The sequence below is a fragment of the Rhamphochromis longiceps genome, linkage group LG6 (genome assembly GCF_057381845.1).
Source record: "Rhamphochromis longiceps isolate RC_006_pf linkage group LG6, R_longiceps_female_GT1.1, whole genome shotgun sequence".
NCBI lineage: Eukaryota > Metazoa > Chordata > Actinopteri > Cichliformes > Cichlidae > Rhamphochromis > Rhamphochromis longiceps.
This window is the reverse complement of record NC_140562.1, coordinates 23702241-23725699: the sequence shown is the minus strand read 5'-3', so window position 1 is coordinate 23725699 and position 23459 is coordinate 23702241. Positions and strand designations below refer to the sequence as shown.

The 23459-nt window shown below is 40.5% G+C and overlaps 3 protein-coding genes and 1 non-coding gene across 4 annotated transcripts; 2 read left to right on the top strand and 2 right to left on the bottom strand.

The window, feature by feature from the left end:
* Positions 1–296: 296 nt before the first annotated feature.
* LOC146668011 (WD40 repeat-containing protein SMU1-like) lies at positions 297–10728 on the bottom strand. Its single transcript, XM_085408568.1, has 12 exons — positions 10547–10728; positions 9264–9474; positions 9033–9185; positions 8836–8952; positions 7653–7775; positions 6243–6362; positions 6000–6116; positions 5732–5859; positions 4356–4482; positions 4049–4210; positions 3113–3262; positions 297–1389 (listed from the first exon to the last, which is right to left on the bottom strand). Exons 1-12 carry the CDS (start codon positions 10570–10572, stop codon positions 1291–1293), a joined length of 1533 nt encoding a protein of 510 aa, XP_085264694.1. The 5' UTR covers positions 10573–10728; the 3' UTR covers positions 297–1290.
* An 872-nt stretch (positions 10729–11600) lies between these two features.
* On the top strand, positions 11601–11682 carry trnas-cga (transfer RNA serine (anticodon CGA)). The gene has a single exon. It is a non-coding gene; the product is annotated as a tRNA-Ser (tRNA).
* A 270-nt stretch (positions 11683–11952) lies between these two features.
* On the top strand, positions 11953–14511 carry LOC146668009 (perilipin-2-like). The gene is made up of 6 exons (XM_085408567.1): positions 11953–12119; positions 12287–12491; positions 13276–13358; positions 13466–13679; positions 13766–13899; positions 14175–14511. The coding sequence occupies exons 1-6, from the start codon at positions 12099–12101 to the stop codon at positions 14436–14438; spliced, it is 921 nt and encodes a 306-aa protein (XP_085264693.1). The 5' UTR covers positions 11953–12098; the 3' UTR covers positions 14439–14511.
* Positions 14512–18419: 3908 nt separating this feature from the next.
* Positions 18420–22914, bottom strand: rps6 (ribosomal protein S6). Its single transcript, XM_085409822.1, has 6 exons — positions 22761–22914; positions 22023–22154; positions 21451–21661; positions 20291–20437; positions 18995–19152; positions 18420–18548 (listed from the first exon to the last, which is right to left on the bottom strand). Exons 1-6 carry the CDS (start codon positions 22764–22766, stop codon positions 18453–18455), a joined length of 750 nt encoding a protein of 249 aa, XP_085265948.1. The 5' UTR covers positions 22767–22914; the 3' UTR covers positions 18420–18452.
* Between the last annotated feature and the right edge of the window lie 545 nt (positions 22915–23459).

Sequence of the window (23459 nt, the reverse complement as noted above, 5' to 3'; positions counted from 1 at the left end):
CACAAAAATTTTGACTACAGGAACATGGCAACAAAAAGTGGCTTAGGAAGATATAATAGTTCATACTTTGTAATACAACTTACAAACCCGTTGGGTTCGATAACCAATCCTGTTACTTCCAGTTTTATTAATTCTTCCACATCTGGAAACTTGTTAGTGCCGAGCAGCAAAAGATTCAAATTGACTGTCCTTTTAAAAAAAAAAAATGTTGCACATACAGTACTTGGATAAATTGCCACGTTGGGAACAAATCTAGCACTAAAGCGTATTATTATGAAATAACACAAACACCAGGTTTTTAATTTTATTATCATTTGTCATGTGGTTGGAGATGTTATGTACAGCATAATGAATATACCAAAAATAAATAATTCAGTTGCTAAACAATATCTCGCAGTGATAAATGACGACAGTACCAGGTAGTACGAACAGTTACCGCTAGAGGAAGTCTGTTGCAGGTACATGTACCTTATCTATGCACAGGAACATCAGACACAGGACAATAAATGTGTAAAATACATTTGTTGTTTACGCACAGGATACAGAATGTGTCACTGGAGCTCTGTACAGGGTTATCAGTCATCATGCATATTTTAAAGGACTACAAAAATTACTGTAGTGCACTGAGGTAGCATGCAGGGAACGCAGAGAACAAATAAATCATGACATCAGAATCGTTATTTGGATAAAATCTAAAAATTAAGAATAAAAAAACATTATTATAAACCAAAGCAAATCAATCATATACCTGATATTGTTTGTTTATGCCCAAACAAGAGGCGATCTCTATTATAACTATTTTCACAACAGTTCACCATCATGCATTTTCATGTCTAATAAAGACAGAAGAGATGAAAATGGGGATTCAAACTGGTGAAGTTGGATTCATGAGGAAGAAGGTGTAAGGTATGGAGGACCTAAACAGCGTTGCAAATGCTAATGAATTACAAATAAATTACTCAAAATCAAAATATGGAAGGAAAAAACATGTTTAAAGTGCAGCTACTTTAGATTATTTTTTTGTTGAGAATTTGCTGACTTAAAGAAAACATAAATATTGGCATTCTTACCTTAAATTTTCCACAAGGAATTAAAAAAAAAAAAGAAACCAACATACAGAATCCTTTAAAGTGGGGGGTAAAACTTTGATTGGTAAATTTATTTATAATTTAAAGGTGGTTTTTCATATTCATTGATTGTTTTTTCAAAGCATTTTCATGGCACAAATAGATTTTAATACACCATGTCAACAGCTGTGTAGGTCCTCCACAATATAATGCAGGTGACACTTTAAGGCTTCCATAGCCTCAGCAGACCGTCTTCACTGTACGTGGCAATCAGATTCTCATGTGGGTGGTGAGTGATGCCAATTACGTCTTTCTCGTGAACCTGTGAGTGCAGGGAAGACAGATCAGTACACATTCTCCATCACCCATCAGTTGCTCCCACCCACCCCTTACCCTGTTATTGTTACTCAGCAGCAGTGACATAGCTAAACAATAACAACACTTAAAAAAAAATGCTGCGAAGATCGTGGAAATCATTTACAGTAATATAATGTCACTTTGATGCTACAGATGGGCAATTTTACACATTACTAGGTGATTTCTAGACATCAGTGTGCCAGGCCTGGTTGGAAACTAACAGAGATTTTGTGTATTAAGGTAAGATTGTGTGTTTAGACTGTGATTGATATGGATGTGTAATGGGTTTTTTCCTCTAGTGGATTGCCTAGGAACACCTTTAAAGTTTAGCCAGCATGGTGATTTATTACATCTGGCCAGCATTCACCTTAGACTAGTTGTGAAAATCCATTTCTCTAAATGTGCAGTAAGAAGAGTAAGTAATATGCAACAGAGCTGAATGCTTGTAACACCTCAAGAAAGGCAAAAAATATTTGTTAACAACTTGCAACAAGATGCATTGGCAAAGATATGCAGCTATAATTTACGGTGATAAACTGTTTTAGGAGGTCACAGTAGAAACACTGAAATAACAGTGATAACTGGTTGAGACCAACAGCTGACAGTAGAGCAGGGCGATATGACCAAAAATATTTATCACGATATACATTTGAAAATTTGCGATAACGATATAACTGAGCCACCATCAATGTATTTTCACTTAAACAAGCAGCTGTTTTTTATGTGCATTAAAGTTATATAAAAATGTAACAGTGCAAATGCAAAATCCTTGCTGACAGTTTAACCAAAAGGCATTTCCAGTGGAAATTGGCCGGCATGTCCTCAGCATAACCATGTATAATATCCACAAAACTTAAAAAGAGGTTATACACACACAATACGGTAATATTATGTTGAAGCACAGTACGTATCACCCCGCGAGGCTCCTGCCTACGATAGCCGTAATGCTCCGACAATCCATCAAGCGGTGCGGGTTCGTAGCTTAGCAAAGTGGTACTGAAACATTTGACAGATTTTCGAGCGTCGTGTATGACATAAAATCGTTTCGAGGTCAGTGAACACAACCAGAATTCATACATAAGGCACACGGGATCATAAGGGGCGCTGACGATTTTCAGAAAAATCAAAGGATTGATTTTAAGTGTGCCGTATTTTCCAAAAAACACGGTAATAACGACGGCCTGCTAGCATGCTCTACCAAAAATAGTGCTTTGTTGTGTATCTGACGGCCAAAAACTAAACCAGTTCCACACCACTGAAGTTGCAGCATTTTTACAAACCAATTCTGATTCATCCTTTTCATTCAATGTTCCAATTTCGACCTTCTCATTCTCCGTCGCCGCCATGCTTTTTCCGCCATGTGCGTATGAAAACAAAGGCACTGCGCATGCGCGTTTTACCCATATTCTATGGCGATATTTCATTTTCTTATCGTTGCCCAACAATATACCGGTATTACCGTGAAAGGTATGATATGGCCCAGCCCTAGCTGACAGTATGCAGTAAAGCTCATTTTCTACACAGCATGTTTTGGACAGTAAGTAAATAAAAGTTTCAAGCTGCCAAATCTACTTTTTTGTAACCTAACATGGAAGCTTATTAGAGTGTAGACGAAAACACTAGCAGCCCAAATTTTAATAGATGCAAAACAGTTTTAATAATAAGTGAATATTAGCAGCAGCACTTACAGTCAGCGTTTTCTCCAGCCTTCCTGTTGTATAGCTGAAGCAGTAGAGCACTAAGTCCTCCCCCACACAGTAAATCCACTCCCCGCGGGGTGACAGGGTGCAACACACAAAGTCTGCTCTTTTTCTGTCTGAACTGAAGGTCTTCACAGTCTGAGGAGATGAGAGAGAGAGAGATGTTAAGCTTCCACAAATATATTCAAGTGTGAATCTAAAACACCAATAAAAGGTTGAGATAAACAATACATTGTAAGTAACTTTGAAAATGCATTGTCTTTTCAGTTCAAAGAACCATTTGGGGGTGATTGTTTTTGGGGGAACAAAACAATCACCTTCAACTTTACCTTCAATTCAGATTTGCTCATTCATTTTAAGGAGCTAATATGCAGGTTTTGTTACATTTTGACAAAGACTAGAGAGTTTTTCTTGCATTTCCTGTCATAGACTAGTGGATTTGTCCACTAGCGATGTTATTCACTTTTTGCAAACTACTTTTCTGAAGTCTTCAATTGAGTGTGTAAGCCATCATCTGCTGTTTTATAGTATATTTTACAGCTAAAAGTACCACAAATTACAAAATGAGATGTATTTGAAGCAAACTTAAAACTGCTAACGAAGATCATAAACGGATTAGGAAAGTGTTTACTGAGACCGAATAAGTCACCCCACACTGGCCATTAGAGAAAATGTAGGTTTATGACATCTCCACAGAGGAGCAGCATTTTTGTACTGTAAGTCAAACAACTATTGATAAGTCATCACCTTTAGTCATACAATTTTTTTTTACAATTTTCTGGTGACTAATTGAAAATTAATTAGTAGATGAAACAGTAATAATAACACTGTGTAATGCAGCTGTAATTGCATTAATAATAGCATAGCAAAGTCTCGTTCTTTAGATTTAAATGAGGTTCTATGAGAAGAGTAAGTTGCTCTCACCTGGCCACGCATGCTCATGACGACCACAGCGTTGGAGTGGTTACAAACCACAAAGTGCTCTGGATTCTGGGGGAGAGGGATCACGTTGTTGACGGGGACATCCAGTGTCCTCGACAGACATTTAAAAGTGTGGATGCACTCACAGGATTTTGTGTTCCAAATCTGAACAATACAGGAGAAAAATCTCAGATTTTAGAGTAGCTCAGCACTTTCTCAGCTGTCGTGTGTAATGACACCAATCAGAACAGATCTGAATGACTTTCTAGAGTCTTCTGATGTGGCGCCACGCTGTTAATGCAAATTGTACCTTCACAGTGCCATCTGATGAGGCGCTGATGATGTGAAATCCATCTTGAGTGAAGAACACATCGTTTACAAATGATGAATGGCCATTTAACTCCTTTAGCGTCTTGCCTGACTTCAGCTCATGGACTCTGGAGATGACATTGTTGAGGAATTGATTGAGATAAAGGACACTGAAATGAATTAAAAGGGCATTGCTGAGTCATTTTAACAATCCCCTCTTCAACTCAAAGAGGGGATTTTACTCGACAGCGGATGAAATGTGCCACTGAGCTGCTGATGTGCTATTTTTAGCTCCTCTGTGTGGCTGGGTGCAGATTTACTTAAACCGTGACAAAACCCATAATGCCTACTGATTCGCTTCCTGTCCTGCAGGACGATATATCATTTGTAAACAATCCACCCCGCGTGTGGAATTTCAAGCAGAGGAACACGTTGCAGCTTTGTGCCTGAGCACATGGTTCCTCGGCTACACCCACACAGCACATGTGCTTCCAACACTGCGGAGAGGCTCAGCCCACACCCCCAAGAGTCAGAAATAACATTCAGCTCCACAACGGTGATGAGGATTCAGTGCGTGCATGAGGGTGGGAGCGAAAGGAAGACATCTTTGTGCTTTGTAGGCACTGCGTATTTACAGGTGCACAATGTATGTGAACAACTGGCATCTTGCACTTTTAGTTGAGCATGTTTTTTATGGCTTTTGGGGGGAAAAGTATGATTTCCAAACACAGATTTTGCAGCTAAAGTGGAAAAATGCAGAGTCACTGTAGGCACAATTTCCAAAATGTGCTCTAGCAGACAGTTTAGAAAGCATTAAAGGATTTAAACTGCCAAATCTACTTTTCAGTTTTTTGCTAATCAGCTGTGGGATGCAGAAAGAGACCGCTGCTTTCCTCCTGCTGAAGCGACGCCCATGTGTGCACCTTCAAAACTTTTGTGAATCATGTCTGAGGGCAGTCAGATCTCTCGCTTGCCTCCCACGGTAGACGAGGCAACTCTTGTCACAAGGCTCTCAATTTAAATGGTTTCCTCTTTGCTTTTGATATGTCTCTAAATGTTTTTTTGTTAATGAGAGCAGATTTTCTTTTTCATTTCATTTTTAAATTAGTACAATTTTAAGCTATTTGTGTGGAGGGCTTTACATCAACCACAAATATATTTTTAAATGTGAATATATTACTTATGTGAATACAGTCAGTGTTAACCCTGCAAATTTAAACTTATAATTTTAACAATGTTACATGTAAGTTATGTTAATAATGTAATAAAATATAAACACACACACACACAAATTCTCTACATTATGTTGTGCAAGAGGAATAGCTGCAGTCTGCAGCGTGTTCACTACACAGAAACCATGACAACATCGAATCCCACCTGATGGTGTGGTCGAAGGAGGCACTGAGGATCTGGTTGCCGTCTTTGGAAAAGCCCAGACAGGCCACGCCTTTGTTGTGAGCATGCTCAAACCTACGCATACACAAGCCGCTCTGGATCTTCCACACCTTCCCCAACAACACACACATTTCAAAAGAAAAATCAAAAGATAGATTACGTCAGCATTATATTCATAAATCGTATGGATACAGTTATTGATCGTTTATTTTATCTGGAAAGTACACACACAAATATGAACCCATCCAACCTTTATTTTGCCATTCTGAGCTCCAGTAGCCAGTAGATCTGTATCCTGACTGAAGCACATGCACAGCACAGCATCATCCATCATCATGAAGCTGTCTTGGGCCTGATATTTTAAATCCTGGTTCATTCATTCAGCAATGAAAACACAAAATTAGGAAAATGTGGTATTACACAGTATGTAGGAGGTGATGTGTTTAAAAATAAATCTTAGTATTTTTAGTTTCCTGATTTGAAATATATTCACCTTGCTAATTTTTCCACTGTTGAAGTTCCAGACCTCAATAAAGCCATCTACTGACCCCGTAATTAAATACTTTCCATCGGGTGAGAAACGGGCACATTCCACGTGTGACCGCCGCCCAAACTGCACACACAGAAAAGCTTATTAATGCTTGCAGCACACGTGCTTTCCTGTTTGATTTGCAGCCTGAGATTCACACTCAGACAAGGAAATAAGGCACTAATTAATATTAGGAGACTCCAGGGAGACGTAAAGTTTTTCAATAGCCTGCTGTTGTGTGGGCTGACTATTCTCACTTAATGACCTTGGGCAGAGAATAAGCATGGATGAGCAACTCAGGCTGCTCCATCTGGATAGAAGTGATGAGAGCACAGCTAGAGACTAGATGAAGTGCCTTCAGGTGCACAAAGTAATTAGTTTGCAGTGTTTTTGTGTGTATGTATTGGGATAATAACCAAGGAAATAACAACCTCTTCTTTAACCTTCAAATGATGGACAATAATTTGATATATTCAATCATACAATCATACAAATGTGTCCTGTTATTCATTTTTCTGCCTACTTCTCCAACCACTTGTTGTGAAGCTGTTTTTTTTATTATAGGTGTTAATTTTATTTGAATTCTCCATTTTTAATCAGTATATTGTAATGTTTTGCAGTGAAAGATCCAATTCAGTTAGTACACGTTGTTTAACAACAGCCAAATAGACAAGTAGGTTTCAGGGATATTTGGACAATGTCTGTAGGCTTGTTGCCCAGATAATATATTGCTGGAGGTGATCTTTGTGTGGATAAACAGCTGCGTGCAGAGGCAGGTGCACTTTCATGCAGTACATCCCCTCTAAACCAACCAAGCATAAAGATCTGGTGAAGCTGTGATGCCAAAATTCCTTTGGAATGGATGATTAGGAGTAATGAGTTTTGGTGTCTTTTAGAATTCTGAAAAAAGTCACATTTCTGGCAAAATCAGTCAGTATTCTGAAAAAAGAATTCAGCTTTTGAGAACAATTTGAAATTATCAGAAGAAAGTCTGTATTTTGATTTTAAAAAAGTCAGAATTTGGGTGCAGAGGGGGTTTCAGAATTCTGAGAAAAAAGTCCAAATTATGATTCCCCCCTCCCCCCAGAATTAAAAAAAAGCCATGACCTCACGTTTTTTTTTCCAGTGGCCCTAATCAACTTCCATGATTTTTGCCTAGAAAATACTGAAAATTGTCACTAATTATAGTATAACATGTTAGAGTATCTGCACATAAAGGATGATAAACACAAAAAGAGCCATAAAAAAGTTCTCCTGTATAAAATGTAACAGTGTGATAAATCACCCCAATGGATCATTTAGTTGTTAAAATAAATTTGGTCACTTGAGTGCTCTGCTAGAAAACAAAATCATTTTCCAAGTGCCATTACAGACCTTGATGTGGCGGTACAGCTGGTTTGGAAAGGTCTCTTTCTCCACATATTTCTCTTTGCAGGCAGATGTATCAATGGTCATATCAGGGGAGAGGTGATCTGTATACTGCTGTAGTTTCATAGACTGCAAGACAGTGAAAAAGAGTCAGCAGAAAAAATAAAACAGTGAAAATCTCAATAAAATCAAGAATACTAAGAACTACCAAATTATTTTTTTTATTTTCATGCTGTGTACAATAATGTAATGCAACTTCTGGCAGCAAGAACACAAGTTTCCCACTTTGAAATATTGTCCAAGTCCAGTTTCTTTCTTGTTTTTTCCCTTATTTTTAACATGACTGTTATTAGCCTCCTGGATTAGACAAGTTATAACTTAAAGTGAATGAAGGCTATTCAGAACTTTGCTGTAGCTGGCAGCACTTGTGTAACAGCTCACTAACAAAAATAGCATCTTGCACAGGAGGATGTACAGTACAGTATGTCTCTGAGAATGTAGAAATTCAGTCTTGAGAAACTCACTATGTTGCCACGTCAATCACTCAAATTAAAGAATATAACTGAGCTTGTTAACATGTCAGGGATGAAATTGCTAAAGAAAATGTAAAAGAAAAAAATGTTAAATATAAATACAAATGAGGGTCTTGCTCTTGTTTTATGATTGGTGTACTGTTCTTTTGTTGTTGTTTTTGTAGCTTACCTGCATCCTTTAAACTTTAAATCTCTCAAAAAATGGTTTCAAATTTACATTACTTTTTGACTAAATGTGCAGAATTTGGAGGTATAAAAACGTTAATACATTTTTCAGTATTTCACACAGAAAGAACTCTGTTAAAGGTCCTGATCAAAAGACACAAAAGTGTGTGTGAGATCTATTTCACCTGGAAAGCAAACAGCCCAGTGACTGTTATGTTTTACTGGGATTTAACCAAAACTGTCTGTTTAAAGTGAAATTCTGTGTCCAAGTAAGACACTCAGAAAGTTGGAAGGACTGCAGAAAAGTGTTTGTTGCCCTCAGGAAACCCTAATTAAAGTGGTGCTGTTGTATAAAAAAATACATAAAACTGAGGTATTTGTTTGGTATCTTTGACAAACTATCGCACAGTGTTGTCTCCATCGATTAAGAAGTGTTACTTGCCCTGTAATTAGAGCGGGTTTTTCAGAAGGATATCGATCAGTGCACTTACACCAACTTGTTCCAGGAGTCCTATGAGGCGGGAGGGGGGCACCACACTGACCTCCCTCACCAGAGCCTCAGCTATGGCTCTGCGCCGCTTCTCCTTGCTGCTTCCTTTTGGGTACGCCTGCAGTGGGATTGAAAGGATGTTAGCTATACCTATGAAGCGCTCTCTGACGCAGCTGTCCGAGCACTTTGCTTTCTTACCTCACGAGGGTCAAAGTAGGAACAGGTTAGCAGGTTCTCCAGGTGGCTGTACCTTTCTGGCTGGGTCTGCTTCAGCATGATCATCGGGTCGGTTTGCCTGAGGAGCGAGCGAGCTGCGCCCACCTCCCTCATTTCAATGAGCTCCATAACAACCTGTTGAAGAGAACGTGATCAATTACAAATAAACAAATGAAGCCAAGGAAAGCATTAGCTGAACATCCAAAGACTTACCTGCTCATAAAGGTCAATAAGTATGTTGTCAGGCAACTTGAGAGATTCAATAGCCAGCAGGACAGAGTCCCAGTGACCCTTGTTTATATCTGCAATAAAGCTTTCGATGCTTTCCACTGTGTTGAGGGAGACGGTGGTTTCCTCCTGTAATGTGGTCAGCGTCCGGTAGAGGTTGTTCTCTTTGAGGTACTGCATTATCAGACGGATCACACTACGGAGACAAAGGGGAAATGTTCAACAATATCTGATTTGGGATGGTGCCACACGTGGGCACAGCCTTAAAAGGAAAAGGTCGCAGCACAAAAGGCCTGTCTCATGTGGACTTTTGTTCCACTTTAGAGCCACCTGCTGGGCATAAAGCTGTCCTATCCACAATCAGAATCAGGATATTTGATCAATCCCAGAGGAAACTATGTGGTCACAGTTGCTCCAAGACAGTAAGAACAGTAACTAAGTAAACTAAATTAATTAATACAATATACAACAAAGCTACAAAACAAATATACTAACTACAAATAACTCTAATTATAAATATGCCAGTATATTACAAATTTTAATTTATACAATTGACAGTCAAGGTGCCCCTTTTATCTTCCTCTCTGCTGGACGTTCATTTTTATGGTTTCACGTGCACCAGTGGCACCTGCAGATTAAACGAACCTCACCCACTGATTCTACGAGCCAGTGCTTTCGTACTAAATTAACTCCACTTTAAGCAACACAAAAATGTGACATTCCTGCAGTTGTCTATTCCTGCACTCCCCACAGGAATGACTAACCACCACCACCACCAACAACAACAACAACAAAAAGCACACCCACGCCTTTACCAGGGGGGCGGAGATCGTCTTAGATCAACAGGCACATGTGGAGGAAGGAGCCCCTGACTGCAAAACAGTCCGAACCCCCCTCACACACACACACGCCTCACACACACACACGCACACAGCACGACTACAACCATTTGAGCAGCCTCACGTGTCAAATTAACCATACTGGTCGCATTAAACTGGGTATCAATAACACAGGAGGTTTCACAGCAGACAGGACAGCAAAAACAGCGCAGTTTCGAACACAAACTGTAAAGGCTCCGTTTACGCGGCTTATTTTAAAAGGGGAATATGCAACGATCCCACACACCGACGCAAAGATATGTCACCTAATAAGCGATGGAGCGCATGACAGCAGATAAACCTTATTATTTTCTCTTAAAGTCAAACAGGTGGCAGAGTCCGATCACTTTTTTGTGCACACAAACAAAGGCAAACAGAGAGCGCACTTACTCCGCGGGCTCCATCTCCAAAGCCATACTGATGCTGATGTTGTCTCTCTGCTGCTGCAGCACCGGACTGACTGTTGTGACGGCTCAGCTCTCCCCTATAAGCCACGTGAAAGCTGTGTGCTGAGGACCACCCACTCCACGTGCTTCTCCTGTGTCTCCCAGTATTTTATTTTATTATTATTTATTTTTGCGTTAGGGTAGGCACCATTCCCAAACCCTGTGATACCCCCCCCCCCCCCCCACACACACACACACACACACTCCCTCCCTAGGAGTTGGGGGGACTGAAAAAAAACCGGTTTCGGAGCACGTCGCGTGCAGGAGACGCGTCTGCCGCAGCCACAGCAGCAGCAGCGCTACAGACAGAACCTCGTGGCTCAGAGCGTGCTCCTCTGTGGGGGCCAAAACATCACTCTTCATCACTCTGGCCGTCCTCTAACGGAAACCGCCTTTTTGTCCTCAACTCATCGGTATGCGCGCACAGACCTGAGTGCGCATACGAGCATCTTTACAGTACCAGTACCAATGATTAACTTGCCTTCCCTATAATTAGGCGCTACGGTTATAAAGCTTTTCCCTGGCAGTGGGTGTAAATCAACCGCGACATTTTCTTTGTTTAAACGTTTAGTTTTTTACAGCCTGCTTTTCGGCATATAGGCACACATTGCACAGATCTGCGAAACAAACTCGTCGGAAAGCCTCGTTAATCCATAATTGGGTGTTTACCCTCATTAATTCAGCGGCGCATTGGGAAAACTAATAACCTCCCAGAGCTCGATTATCAAACAAGCAATCTGTGGCAGCTCACAAGTAAAGAAAAATACCTAATTCTTCTCACATTTACGTAATATTGTAAGTATTTAGGCCTTTATTTCACTCTCTTATTTTGACAGCAGGCCTGAGGTGATTAAAGCAATAAATGAATCCCATAATATGATTGTTGGCTAATATTTAGAGTTAGGTATGAACATGCGGCTACTGCTGACTCCTGTTGTCTGCCCCATGTGGTATTCTTCTTCTTCCTGTTAATTGGTTGACGTTTTTGCTGACACATAGCTGTGATGGCCGAGTGGTTAAGGCGTTGGACTCGAAATCCAATGGGGTTTCCCCGCGCAGGTTCAAATCCTGCTCACAGCGTTCGGGTCCTCCACCGGACAGGTGAAGTATTGCAAAGTCAACCTTTAATGTCGGAGATCAATGAAAAAGAAGCGGCATTTAAAAAAAGCGTCTGTATTATTATTATCTGTATTCTCTGTAACAACATTAATTAAAAGTCCTGCGGGTGATTCTCACAATTGTGGAGCTTACGCCAGTATGGCTATCGTGAGCAGACGTTTAATTTGTGACCTTATTCTTGCTATGAAATCACGCGAGATTACAAGGAGAGTTAAGAACAGGTGGGCCACTAATTGACTCTCCCAAGCTATTTGAGCGGAGGTTTTCGCTCTGGTTGCTTTATTTCATTTTAGCCTTTACACTGAATATGTGAAGTTTCCGAAAAAGATTTACATTTTAAATTGTTTTTGTTCTTGTTTTCTCAAAGTGTACAAAGGATGACTGTAAACACCAACCAGGTGAGTACAATCAAACACCCTAAGTCCCTTAGTCCTATACTTTTACCGAAACTCCAAGTGTTTTTTATGCTCATTTGGCATTTAAACGCGAAAGAAATGAAAACACTTCTTTCACCATGGCTTTCACACCAACTTGGCTTTCCAACGCTCTTCTGTCTCTTTTGCAGAAAGCACCCAGTGCAGCTGCCAGGCTGGCGAATCTGCCCGTCGTTCGTTCGGCTTGTGCCAGACTATCGGTCTTGTACACGGGCACAAAATCCAGGCATCCCGGCCTGAAGTCTGCGTGTGAAGTGCTGGAGAGCAGCGTGACAGCTGTAGGCAGAGCAGCCTGTTACAGAGCGTCACCTGTCATTGTTAAACTGGAGCCCCAGAGTAAGTAGCTACTGTTAGGGCTCTTCCATAAAGATGTAGGAAATGACATTAGAGCATCTGGTTTTCTCCATCTTTCAACTACCTTAATCTGTACAGAAAATGGTGTAAACACCCAGATCCTTCTGCAATGCAAAGGGTTTTTGTGAACATTTTAAAAGTTTTATTCGGATTTTCTCGCACAACGAGCTGTCTAAAGTCGGGATTGGAGTTGGAGAAATTTTAACCAGCACTCACTGCCACTTTATTAAGTACTGCTGTGGCCCAGCTGCTTCAAGGTCCAAGGTAGTGTATTTCAGATGATCGTTTGCATATTTTGATTGTAACAAGCGGTTATTTGTGTTACTGTCCTCTTCCTGTGGGATTAACAAGGCATTTTCATCCAGAGTTTTCTTTTTTCTATTCACTGTTGTGTGGGGAAAAAATCCCAGTAGTTCAGCAGTTTCTGAAATACTCAGACCAGCCCGCCAGGCACTACCATCATGCCATGTTCAAAGTAATTTCAATCATCTCTTGTGCTGGGTTTGAACTTCAGCAGATCGTACTGACATCCCTACATGCTTGAATTTGTTTTGCTGCCATGTTGGGCAGCAAAACAAATCAATCAATAAAGATTGATTAATTAGGTATTTGTTTACAAGCAGTTGAACAAGTTAACCTGACAGATTGCAGCATCAGGATACAATGCATTACATTAGAGATGAGACTGAAATGACATTTTTCATTGACCATCAGGTCAAAGTTGCTTTCTGGATAAACACCAACACTGTTCATGGGTATGTTTCAGTTTCCTATGCAAATGATGTTGCCTGCAAGAGTCTCGACTGGCTGGAGGCTTCATTCTCTGTAATTGTGTCATCCACAGAACAGGTAACATTTCCTTTCCTCGTTTAAGTCCTTATAACTCACAACAGGTCTATAAAGTCTGGATTAATAAATAAAATATTTTATGTTGCGATTTAATGTTCTTTGCTCAGATTGTTATCCCTGCCAAAACCAAAATGAATGAGATTCAGGCTGGGATGAGCATTGCAGCCAATCAAACCATTGACTGGGTGATGAGGAGGATGAATGATGGCATTAACCGATCACCTCTGAAGACGGTCGTTGGTATGACAACTGTGGGACTGGACACAGCTCTGAGCTTGTCAGAGGCTCTGGTGGACCAAATGCTTCCCCCAACACAAGAAGGTAACCTAAAATTCATTTATTAGCTTTCTATGTGATTTTTGCCATTTGGTTCAATTTAGATGCCTTTCTTTTCTTTGTATCTCTAGAAGAAGCTCGCTTGATGCAAGGTTTTGAAGTGGTCATGCTCAGGGGCCATTACCCTGAGCGACTGTGCTCACTCACTGCTAAAATGTGTAGAAGGCTTTACCATGAAGCTGGGTCCAAGATTCAAGCTGTTCAGGTGTGCTGTGAGCTGTTCTTGATGTGTTTAGCACAGAAAATGCATATAAAACATTAACCCAAGTATCTGTACCTCCCACTCTGCATGTATGTTTTTACTTCCCAATGTCTCCAAAGTGCTTGCTCGTAGGGGGTTGTCTGATTGTTAGGGTTTTCTCTCTATTATTGTAGGGCCTCTACCTTACAATATAAAGTGCCTTGAGGCGACTGTTATTGTGATGTGGCTCTGTACAAATAAAATCTAATTGAACTTGTTGAAATTTGTTTCTTACTCAGGAGGTAATGAGGAGTTCACCTGGGCCTTCAGCTCTGGTTCAGAACTTGCAGACCAGCTGGCTGAGTGTCCAACGGCTGCCTCAGTACCTGCAGAATCAGGCGTTCTCTGGGTTTTTCTTCGTCATTCAGATGTACAACTTAAACTCCTTGCCAACCCAGAAGAAGCAATCTAATCAAGGCAGAGGTTATCTTCGTACCTCCATGCCTCAAAGGGGTGTAGCCCAGAAGGGGAGGGCTACCAAGAGGTCTGGATTTGACAGCTAATGTAACATTAAGTAATGCATGCGTCATTGATGTCATTTACTGTAACTTTTTGATATATGTGAGCTGAATTTGTCATCTTACTGGTCTAAAATAAATATCTGAAGATTCATAGACTTTGATCTTGTCCTTTCAGTTGGATAGCTGCTCTGCAAACAATCACTGTGGCAGCTTCTCCAGCTAAGCTTATAAATGACTCTGTTCTTGGCATTTAATGTGCTTATAAACTAAGGCACCTTAATTGGCACAGACTGAGACCATAATTAACTGGAGGACATCCTCCCAAAGCCCTGTTCATACAAACCAGCTGACTACCAATTTGGGAGGCAGTCGGATATATTTCTAATCTTTCCAACTTTCTTGCTGAGTAAAGACAATAATAGTAAAAGGAAGCTGAAGTTTGTTATTATGGCTGCACGCAATAGTCCTTATATACTCATGTAGTCTGTTATTTCTGCTGCTGTTCTGTCTGGTAGCAGTCTTTGGGTTTCAGTAGGGATGCATCCATAGACTGGCACACTTGATTTAGCCCATATCTGACAATTCCAGCTTTTTTTTTTTTTTTTTTTTTTTTTTTTTTTTTTTTTTTTTTTTTTTTAAAAAGCAAGTTATGACACTTGCTGTGTCACTTCATTTTCTCTTGTGCAATATTTTTTTTTAAAAACAAATAGCTGGCGACCCTCCCCCCCTTTCTCAAAACATACTGAAGTTTCATTTTCTTTGTAGTTTTGATGATCACCAAAATCTGAAATGTTTTGACAGGGTGTAACTTTTACTGATGGAGACATACTAACCTCATTTGACTATATTGAAAAGCTTTCCTTCACATACACTGAATAAAACCAGACTCCAGAAAAGAGTGTCTCCTGCAGAGCCAGTGAAAATGTGGGACAGTTGGTAAGGAATATGAATTGTGTGCAGAACACACCATCGCAGCATGTGCAAATGTACTAAGCCAGGCATAGACATTAAATCTGTCTATGCCTATACTCATTAAAGAGATGTAAAATAAACTACACACTAAAAGTGATTGTGAGCAACAATAATGATACAGTTGTTGTTTACTGACACCTCTCAGCATTTGGCTGATTGTTTTTTGTTTTTTTTTCTGTCCCTCTCTGCTACACATTTACTTTTTATCTGGTCTGCGTGTCTGATAATACTGCTTTCCTGTCAAAAGAGAAGGGCTACATGGCTGCTTCTTTACTCGCCATGGAGACTGGAGAGGCAGGAAGTAGCCTGTGATGAGTCGTGCCAGGCTCAGGTCCTTTGGGGTGTGGAGAACCTTACATGTCACAGTGATGGCGTGAGCAATCTTTTGTTTGTGTCCACTGTAAAGGTGGTAACACAGAGAGAGACAAAAAGCAGTTTTAATAGAAGGTGAAGAAGGCCAGCTCTCCCCCTACACCCATAGAAGAGTTTAGTGAGAGGGGGATGTTAGCCAAGCACATGTCCATTATGGACAGTACCGCTCACCCACTGCATGAAACTGTAGAGCAGGGGTGGGCAACTCCAGGCCTCAAGAGCCAGTATCCTGCAGGTTTTAGATGTCCTTGAACCAACACAGCTGATTTAAATGGCTAAATTAGCTCCTCAACATGTCCTGAAGTTCTCCAGAGGCCTGGTAACGAACTAATCATGTGATTCAGGTGTGTTGACCCAAGGTGAGATCTAAAACCTGCAGGACACCGGCCCTCGAGGCCTGGAATTGCCCACCCCTGCCATAGAGGCTGGGAGCAGCTCCTTCAGCATTACTGTCCTTCATCCAGACTGTATGTATGTATTATCAGTCCCACTGAACTTTATGTGCACAGAGAAAAAAAATCATAACTGGAATTTCCCCAGTGAGAGATTAATAAAGTCTACATCAGGGCTGCCCAATCCCAGTCCTCGAGAGCTACTATCCTGCAGCTTTTAGATGCATCCCTACTCCAACACAGCTGAATCAAATGGTTTGATTACCTCTTCAGCATGCCATCGTGTTTGGCAAAGGCCTGATAACAAGCCATTCATTTGATTCGGGTGTGTGGGAACAAGGATGCATTTAAAAGCTGCAGGACAGTAGCTCTCGAGGACCGGGATTGGGCACCCCTGGTCTACATCATGTCGTAAGTGACAATTTAGCACATGACCCAGTTTAATTATTGAAGAGGTTAAACTTTTTCTACCCAGCATGAAACAAAACATTACCGGCAGTAACATTACTTATTTTGATCCAGCTTGTTAAAACACAAGACAGCGTTGCAGACAGCCTAATTTCAATCCAGCCCCTACACACCTTTACCCTGTTTGCAGGCAGTCTCTAGTGGGGGTAGGGTATGAAGCCCTCCACCACAGTGAGCCTGCATCAGTGTAAACTTTACCCACAGTCAATGAGGGTTCAGCACTGACACACACACTGCAGATATTCTGAAAATATTGTTTATTCATTTGAGATTCTTAAGTTTAGATATTTAAGATACACAATTCTTCCCCTGATTTACAGAATATGAGCTTTCAATATTCATTCAGATGTGTTCTAGTTCTAATTGTTTTTATTATTAGACAGTTTTTCTTATGTAACTTTTCAAGATGTTCAGTATCTTGAATATCTGAGAAAAATATTAGAGATTTGCAGACATTCAGAAGTAGGTTCTTCATTGCGAGGATCAAACAATGATGAAGGTTCTTCATTTGGAAGAACATCTGACATTGGCAGACTTGAAGATCTTATATATGTGGTTCTTTGCTACATCGGAAACTGTCTTGAGCAGCACTGGTGCAAAGTTTGCAATGTTGTTAAGTAGAATTTCTTGAGGATATTTCCCTCTGATTTCTGTCAGGATGCTCTGGACTATATCATCTCTGATGGAACGGAAGAAGACAGCCTGAAATTTCCATCACTGAGTTTTGGAGACGCAAAAGTGGCCTTGGTAACACTTTTTGGAGAGTATGCTCAAACTCTGGGAGGGCATGTTCAAGACCAGTGGGGTCAGGAGTAAATTTACTACCAGAAAAAGACAAATGGTAGTAATACTTTTTAAAACACCTAATGACCAAAATCAGGTCACTTAGGTACCTGCTTAACTTCAACTTAAAGTGGGTCACGAAATGGCCTCTGTGCGATGAAGTATTAAGTTCTAATAGTGACTAGCAGAAAACCACCACACTCACACTGAAAATAGGGTACACAAGATTTGGTTTACCTCCAAAGCAGACTAGAGGCAGAAGACATTTCTGTCCTGCAATCCAAGGCCCAAAGCCACCACATTCAGAACTGTTAGTCTCGTCAGGCCTCGTGTTGTTAGGGAGTGGGTTTCCACACCAGATCCTAGGACTTAAATTTCTCAAGCTCTTCCTCTTGAAGTTGAGAGCAATTTCCTCTCATTGATTACCTCCTTTTTTGTTTCGGGAGTTGTCAAGCAATGATGGTGCATTACTACCAACTGGCTTGGGGTGTGGACAATTCACTCACACCAAATAATACTTTTGCAGTACAGTATAATAGCAACCACTAAACTGAGGCTGTATCATGCACGACTGTAGACTCAGTGTTGACCAATTTCTAATTTCCACACAGTTCATTCATCAAACTTTAAGCATGGTAAACTCTTCTCCCCATAGTTGTCACACTGCTAAATCAAGGCCTTGATAGTTGTTTGATCTCCAGTGAGGGCAGTAACACAAATAACCACAGTGTTTGAGCTCCAGTGTCTACCTTTCTAAATTGTTCCATTTAAATTGTTTCGTACTTTCATATACTTTTGTTAGTACTTCTGTGTAGTTTCCTTGACTAAAAAACAAAACAGGTATTTATACATTTGACTTCCATATAGTCTAACTCAAGAGTTAAAACTCTTCAGGCCAGATTATCCACCACTAACTTAAATTTCTTGTTGCATCCGCATGCATGTAGGTACGCAAGGGACTGACAAAAATAGTCTAATGCGTCACTTCATAGGCAGATATCTGGAAGAGAAAATAAGTGACAACTGCACAACACCGTTTCAGCAAAACATGACTTTATTTGATTCCATTTTACTTCTGGCTGGACTCTGACTTGGATGTGGATGCCCTCAGAGAGGAAAGACGGCGCCTCTTGGCAATCTGTTCCTGGCGCTTCTCCTTGGCCTCCTGTTTACAACAAATGTGTGTCAATTTCCACATGTCCTACTTTATGTCTTTTTAACATTTCACCATCACATGCTCGAATGTTTTTCAGAGGCAAACCATAATCTGCTGAATGCCATTACAGCTATATCATGTAAGGCAACTCAAAATGATAACGATAAAAAACACAATCCTATACTTTAAATTTCAAGTGAATAAAGATTCAATCATAACTTAAAGTGTATTTAAGGAAATTTATTACAATATGTTGTTAAGGCACAATGTAGCTGATGTAATACAGCCACTCCAACACTAGTGGAAATATCACACCTGCCAGAAATTATTTGTCACATTATATTCATTGATCTAAACCACTAGAACATTATTTTGTGTTCAGCTACACGACAAAAGCAGAGTAGTGTGATCTTTGATGCTGGTTAAGGATAATAAAGGCCTAGATTAACGCATACCTTCATCCTCTTGGCCAGCAGCTTTGCGTACTCTGAGGCCTCCTCCTTGTTCTTCTGGGTGCGCTGTCTCTTCAGTGCAATGCGGCGGCGCTTGTGCTGCAGCACACGAGGAGTCACCAGTCTCTGGATCTTGGGAGCCTTAGTTCTGGGCTTCTTACCTACCAAAGCGAGAGGATTGAAAGAGTCAGTGCTGACACAGTTCAAGGTCAAGTGTGGTAATGAGAAAGAAGCTTAATGTACCTAATTTCTATGTCTGTACACACAACTCGTACTGTACTACCTCAAAGGAAGCACATTCCTTACTTTCCAACTGTACAAAAAACAGTAACTTTGATCTGTCTGCATGCTGGCACCCTGCATTAATCAAAGCCTTGCTGATGATTCATAACTAGGCAGAACACAATTCACACAAACAGCACACCTGGGACTTACCTGCAGTCTCCACTTCTGCTGAATCAAGTTTATTATCATAAAATTCATTTTTCATCTTGTTCCTGATCTCAGCTCTTTCACCCTAAATTTGAATAACCATGTGCTCATCAAGAAGACTATATTTAACGGCACTCTCTTTTTAGTGATGAGTTGAAATGGCTTTACCACAAACACAATCTTACAAGCACAGACATCACACAAACTCCAGAACAAACAAATGCTTACACAAGGAAATTAATGTTTATTACTTCTTTACATACACCAGTCAGAATCCATACAGAAACTTCCACAACTCAGTTTTAATCTGCCTCACGCTTATTACATACAACATGTCTATCTTCTTCATCTCACCAAGGTTGTGTTTACATAATGGAGTCCTAAAAAAAGTCTACAGATGCCCTCACTGGCAGATGAGCATCAAAGATCTGTTTTTATAACTATTCCCGCTCTTAAACTTCAAAAAAAAGGAATTAAAAAGGACCTCCTACTGCACAACTGTCGAGTTTGTCCAGAGTTAAACCAACTCTACAAGAAAACAAGACATTGTACTGACCACCCTAGTTAAACCCCACCTCCATAAATTTTAGTCAAAAGACATTTATGTGGGACCTTAAGCCCACTTTTAGTTTATTCTGAATGCTACAGTAATCGCCAAAATAGACGTGCCGTTGCAATTTTCTGGAAAACCTTTAACATTCAAGATGTGCTCCATACTATCATTATCATTAGACTGGTCAATATTTACATACACAGTCAGCATTATAGTGCCACCTGCTGCTCTGGCATGCTTCTGACAGCGCTTTACATCATAATTTTCTTTCCACATGGAGGGAGACATTTCTCAAAATGAAAAAAGTGTCTTACCTTCTTTAGTCAGGGGTCTCCTCACAACATACTGCCTAACATCATCCTCCTTGGACAAGTTGAAGAGCTTGCGGATCTTGCTGGCCCTCTTGGGACCAAGGCGGCGAGGGACAGTGCTGTCGGTCAGCCCGGGAATGTCCTTCTCACCTGTGAGTAACAAAGACGAGGATGGTCAATCAAGTCTGAAGAATTCTTAAAAGTATTTCTAGCACCAACAGAACAGGATTGTAACAGTCCTAAATACTACGAGTGTCAAATGGCTGAACTTACTATCCAGTTCACCGTTTAACAAACTAATACTTGAAAAGCAGTGAAGCTTAGTTTTAACAGAACGAGAGAAAAGCCACAACAATTTGGGCAGTGTTGAGGCATAAAATGCTCAAAGTAAACACGTCAGATTTTCCTACCATGTACCAGAATTTGGGTGTCTTAGCAGTTACAGGAAGATATGAGGTTTTATCGAAATAAATGACAAATGATTTGTCCACCAATACAGAAGAACAGAGACAGCAAACCTTGTCAGTCAGATTATGGAAAACCCTCCTGGCCAAATTTAATGAAGCTTAATGTAGCATTGGTGAAAAAAAACAACCCACTTAAATTGAATTACTTTAAAATGATCACTTGAAGTTTATGCATTTGTTTAGTTTTGTCTTGTCTTCTGAGCATCACACCAAACCAAAAGTTAACTTATGACAGTTAAAGAGACTCAAATAGATAAAGCTTAAAATACTATATCTGTATATGTTCTCAGTCATCAAGGTCATGGTAGTCTAAGAAGCTTGGAAAGGAAGTGACAGGAGTTCTTTATGCTTCACCTCATCCAAGACACTTGTAATTCTGCATTTTAAGAAACCTCTTTAAGTCAAGTCGCTTTCTTTCCAAGCTTTAAAAATACAAGTTTCATTTTTACCATATTATTATGGCAGCAGTTAAAACAATGGGAGAGCATTGCAGTTCAACCATCCACTGTTACTAGGACTGGTCGCATCTGGTGAGCAGCTTCACAGTTACTCTGGCAACACACACTGTCCCCCCTTAATGAATACAGGAAAATCCAAAAGGGTCTGCTGGCGTGCCATCATGCATCATTTACACGTGACTCCAAAGAGATAATCAAAATTATGTGACATATAATGCGCGCACACTAAGCATGTTACCTTTCTTGACGATGACCAAGTTGAGAACGCTGAGGTTGGCATCAACAATGCAGCCACGCACAGACTTGCGCTTGCGTTCACCAGTCCTGCGGGGACGGTAGCAGGAGTGGCCCTTGCTGAGGAGCAGGCGCACACGGCCGGTGGTCAGCACACCTTGCTTCATGGGGAAACCCTGCTTGTCGTTTCCTCCGCTGATGCGCACTACATAGCCCTGCAAAAGCATAGATATGTTGCTTCACATCCTTTCTAGGAATTTCATTTCATTGCAAATCTGCCAGGATGATTAAGGTCAAATTCTCATTGACTACACAAGCAAACTACACTTTTGGCAGGGTCATATCTTGCTTTTCTTTCCACATAATCACTCACATATAATCCAAGTTATCTTCATTAAAAATTGAGGGAGCACAGCTGTTTCAATCAGCCATGGTTATATGGGCTGGTTGCATCTGAAAGCAGCTCCACTGTTCCTCTGGCAACACGCCGTCCCCCCTTAACGACTACGGGTCAGTCAGAAAGGGTCTGCTGGTGTGCCACGCCACGTATTTACCAAACGTCACACAAAAACTCACCTTCCACTCATCTCCCAGAGGGTCAGCAGACACCTCAGTGGCCATTCGCTTCTCATAGAAGGTACGCAGCTTTCGCTCATCATCAACTTCAAGCAGCTTCTGGCAGCCAGTAGCGGGAAATGAGATGTTCAGCTGAAAAAGAGGAGCAGTTACCACGTTACTGGATGTGCACACAGGTAACAGCGAGTCAAGGTGCATCTGCATGTTGCGAACTGAGCTGCTAAAGCTTTTAATTATTTTAATGTCGCTAAAAACAAAACAAACAAAAACATTGCTGACTAGAAGCAGCGGTTACCAACATCGTGAGCCTGTCTGACGTGAGCTAATGTTTGAATCAGGGGGTAGTTAGAAGGTGGCTCGGGGGCCTGTTAGCTTCTCTGCCGGCTCAAAGCTCAGAAAACTCCGGCTTTAACTATTTGACACAGCCGGCTCAGTTGGTAACATTATCACAGTGCAGGGGAGAGGACTCAAAGGTATAACTACGTTTCATTTGAGTAAAACGAGACTTAAACTGCACCCACATTTCGCTCAGAGTGCGGCCATGTTTCCACAGCGTTCTCCGACAAACTCGTCAGCTAGCTCCCATTTTCATAATCAAAGCTCATCCTGAGCGGCCGAGCCACCATTCCTGCTTTAAATCAGCCCGCATTAAAGTTTACATGGTCAGCTTTCACCATATCGTAATATTTAACAGAAAGCAACAACACGACGAGAAACACAGTTAAAGGATTACGTTACCTTCATTTTGCCAAACCGACCCTCCGACGGTCCGCCACGAAAAAGAGACCGGATATCCGCCTCGTGGTCTCACATAGACCTGAAATGCTATCGCGATAACTGGTTCGCTGAAAAATTTAGGGTTATTAAAATGTCATACTATTAACTTATGTTATACAAGAATTTATATGTTATACTATAAAGTATAACATATATATATATATATATATATATATATATATATATATATATAAAACACATAAATGACAAAGAATAGAATATGTATTAATCCTAGTTACAGTGGAGGTGTTGTGGATTTAAAACAATCTGCATTGGGGATTATTATTGAGCCACGGAGCATGCGTCGGCCAGAGGGTGCCAGAGAGTGCATAAGGAGCTGAGATATTAAGATCATTCCCATCCCAGTCTGGTGAGAGATACATTCTTTGAATACTGGCCTAATCAGCTTCAAAATAAACACACTGTATCTCTTTGAAAAACACGTAGCCAGTTTGATAAAGGCTACCATAATTAACTGCTCACTTGTACAACACCCTTAGAAAAATACTGATAAAAATAGGCATTAAGCTATGTTAGCTGTTCATGCAGCTTCTGAACAAAGTTACTCATTTTTATTGTGCGATGACAGGCCTTTATTACCCTTTACTGAAAACTTGATATTATCAATTAATACAGCAAAGGTGTTTTTTGTTTTTTTTT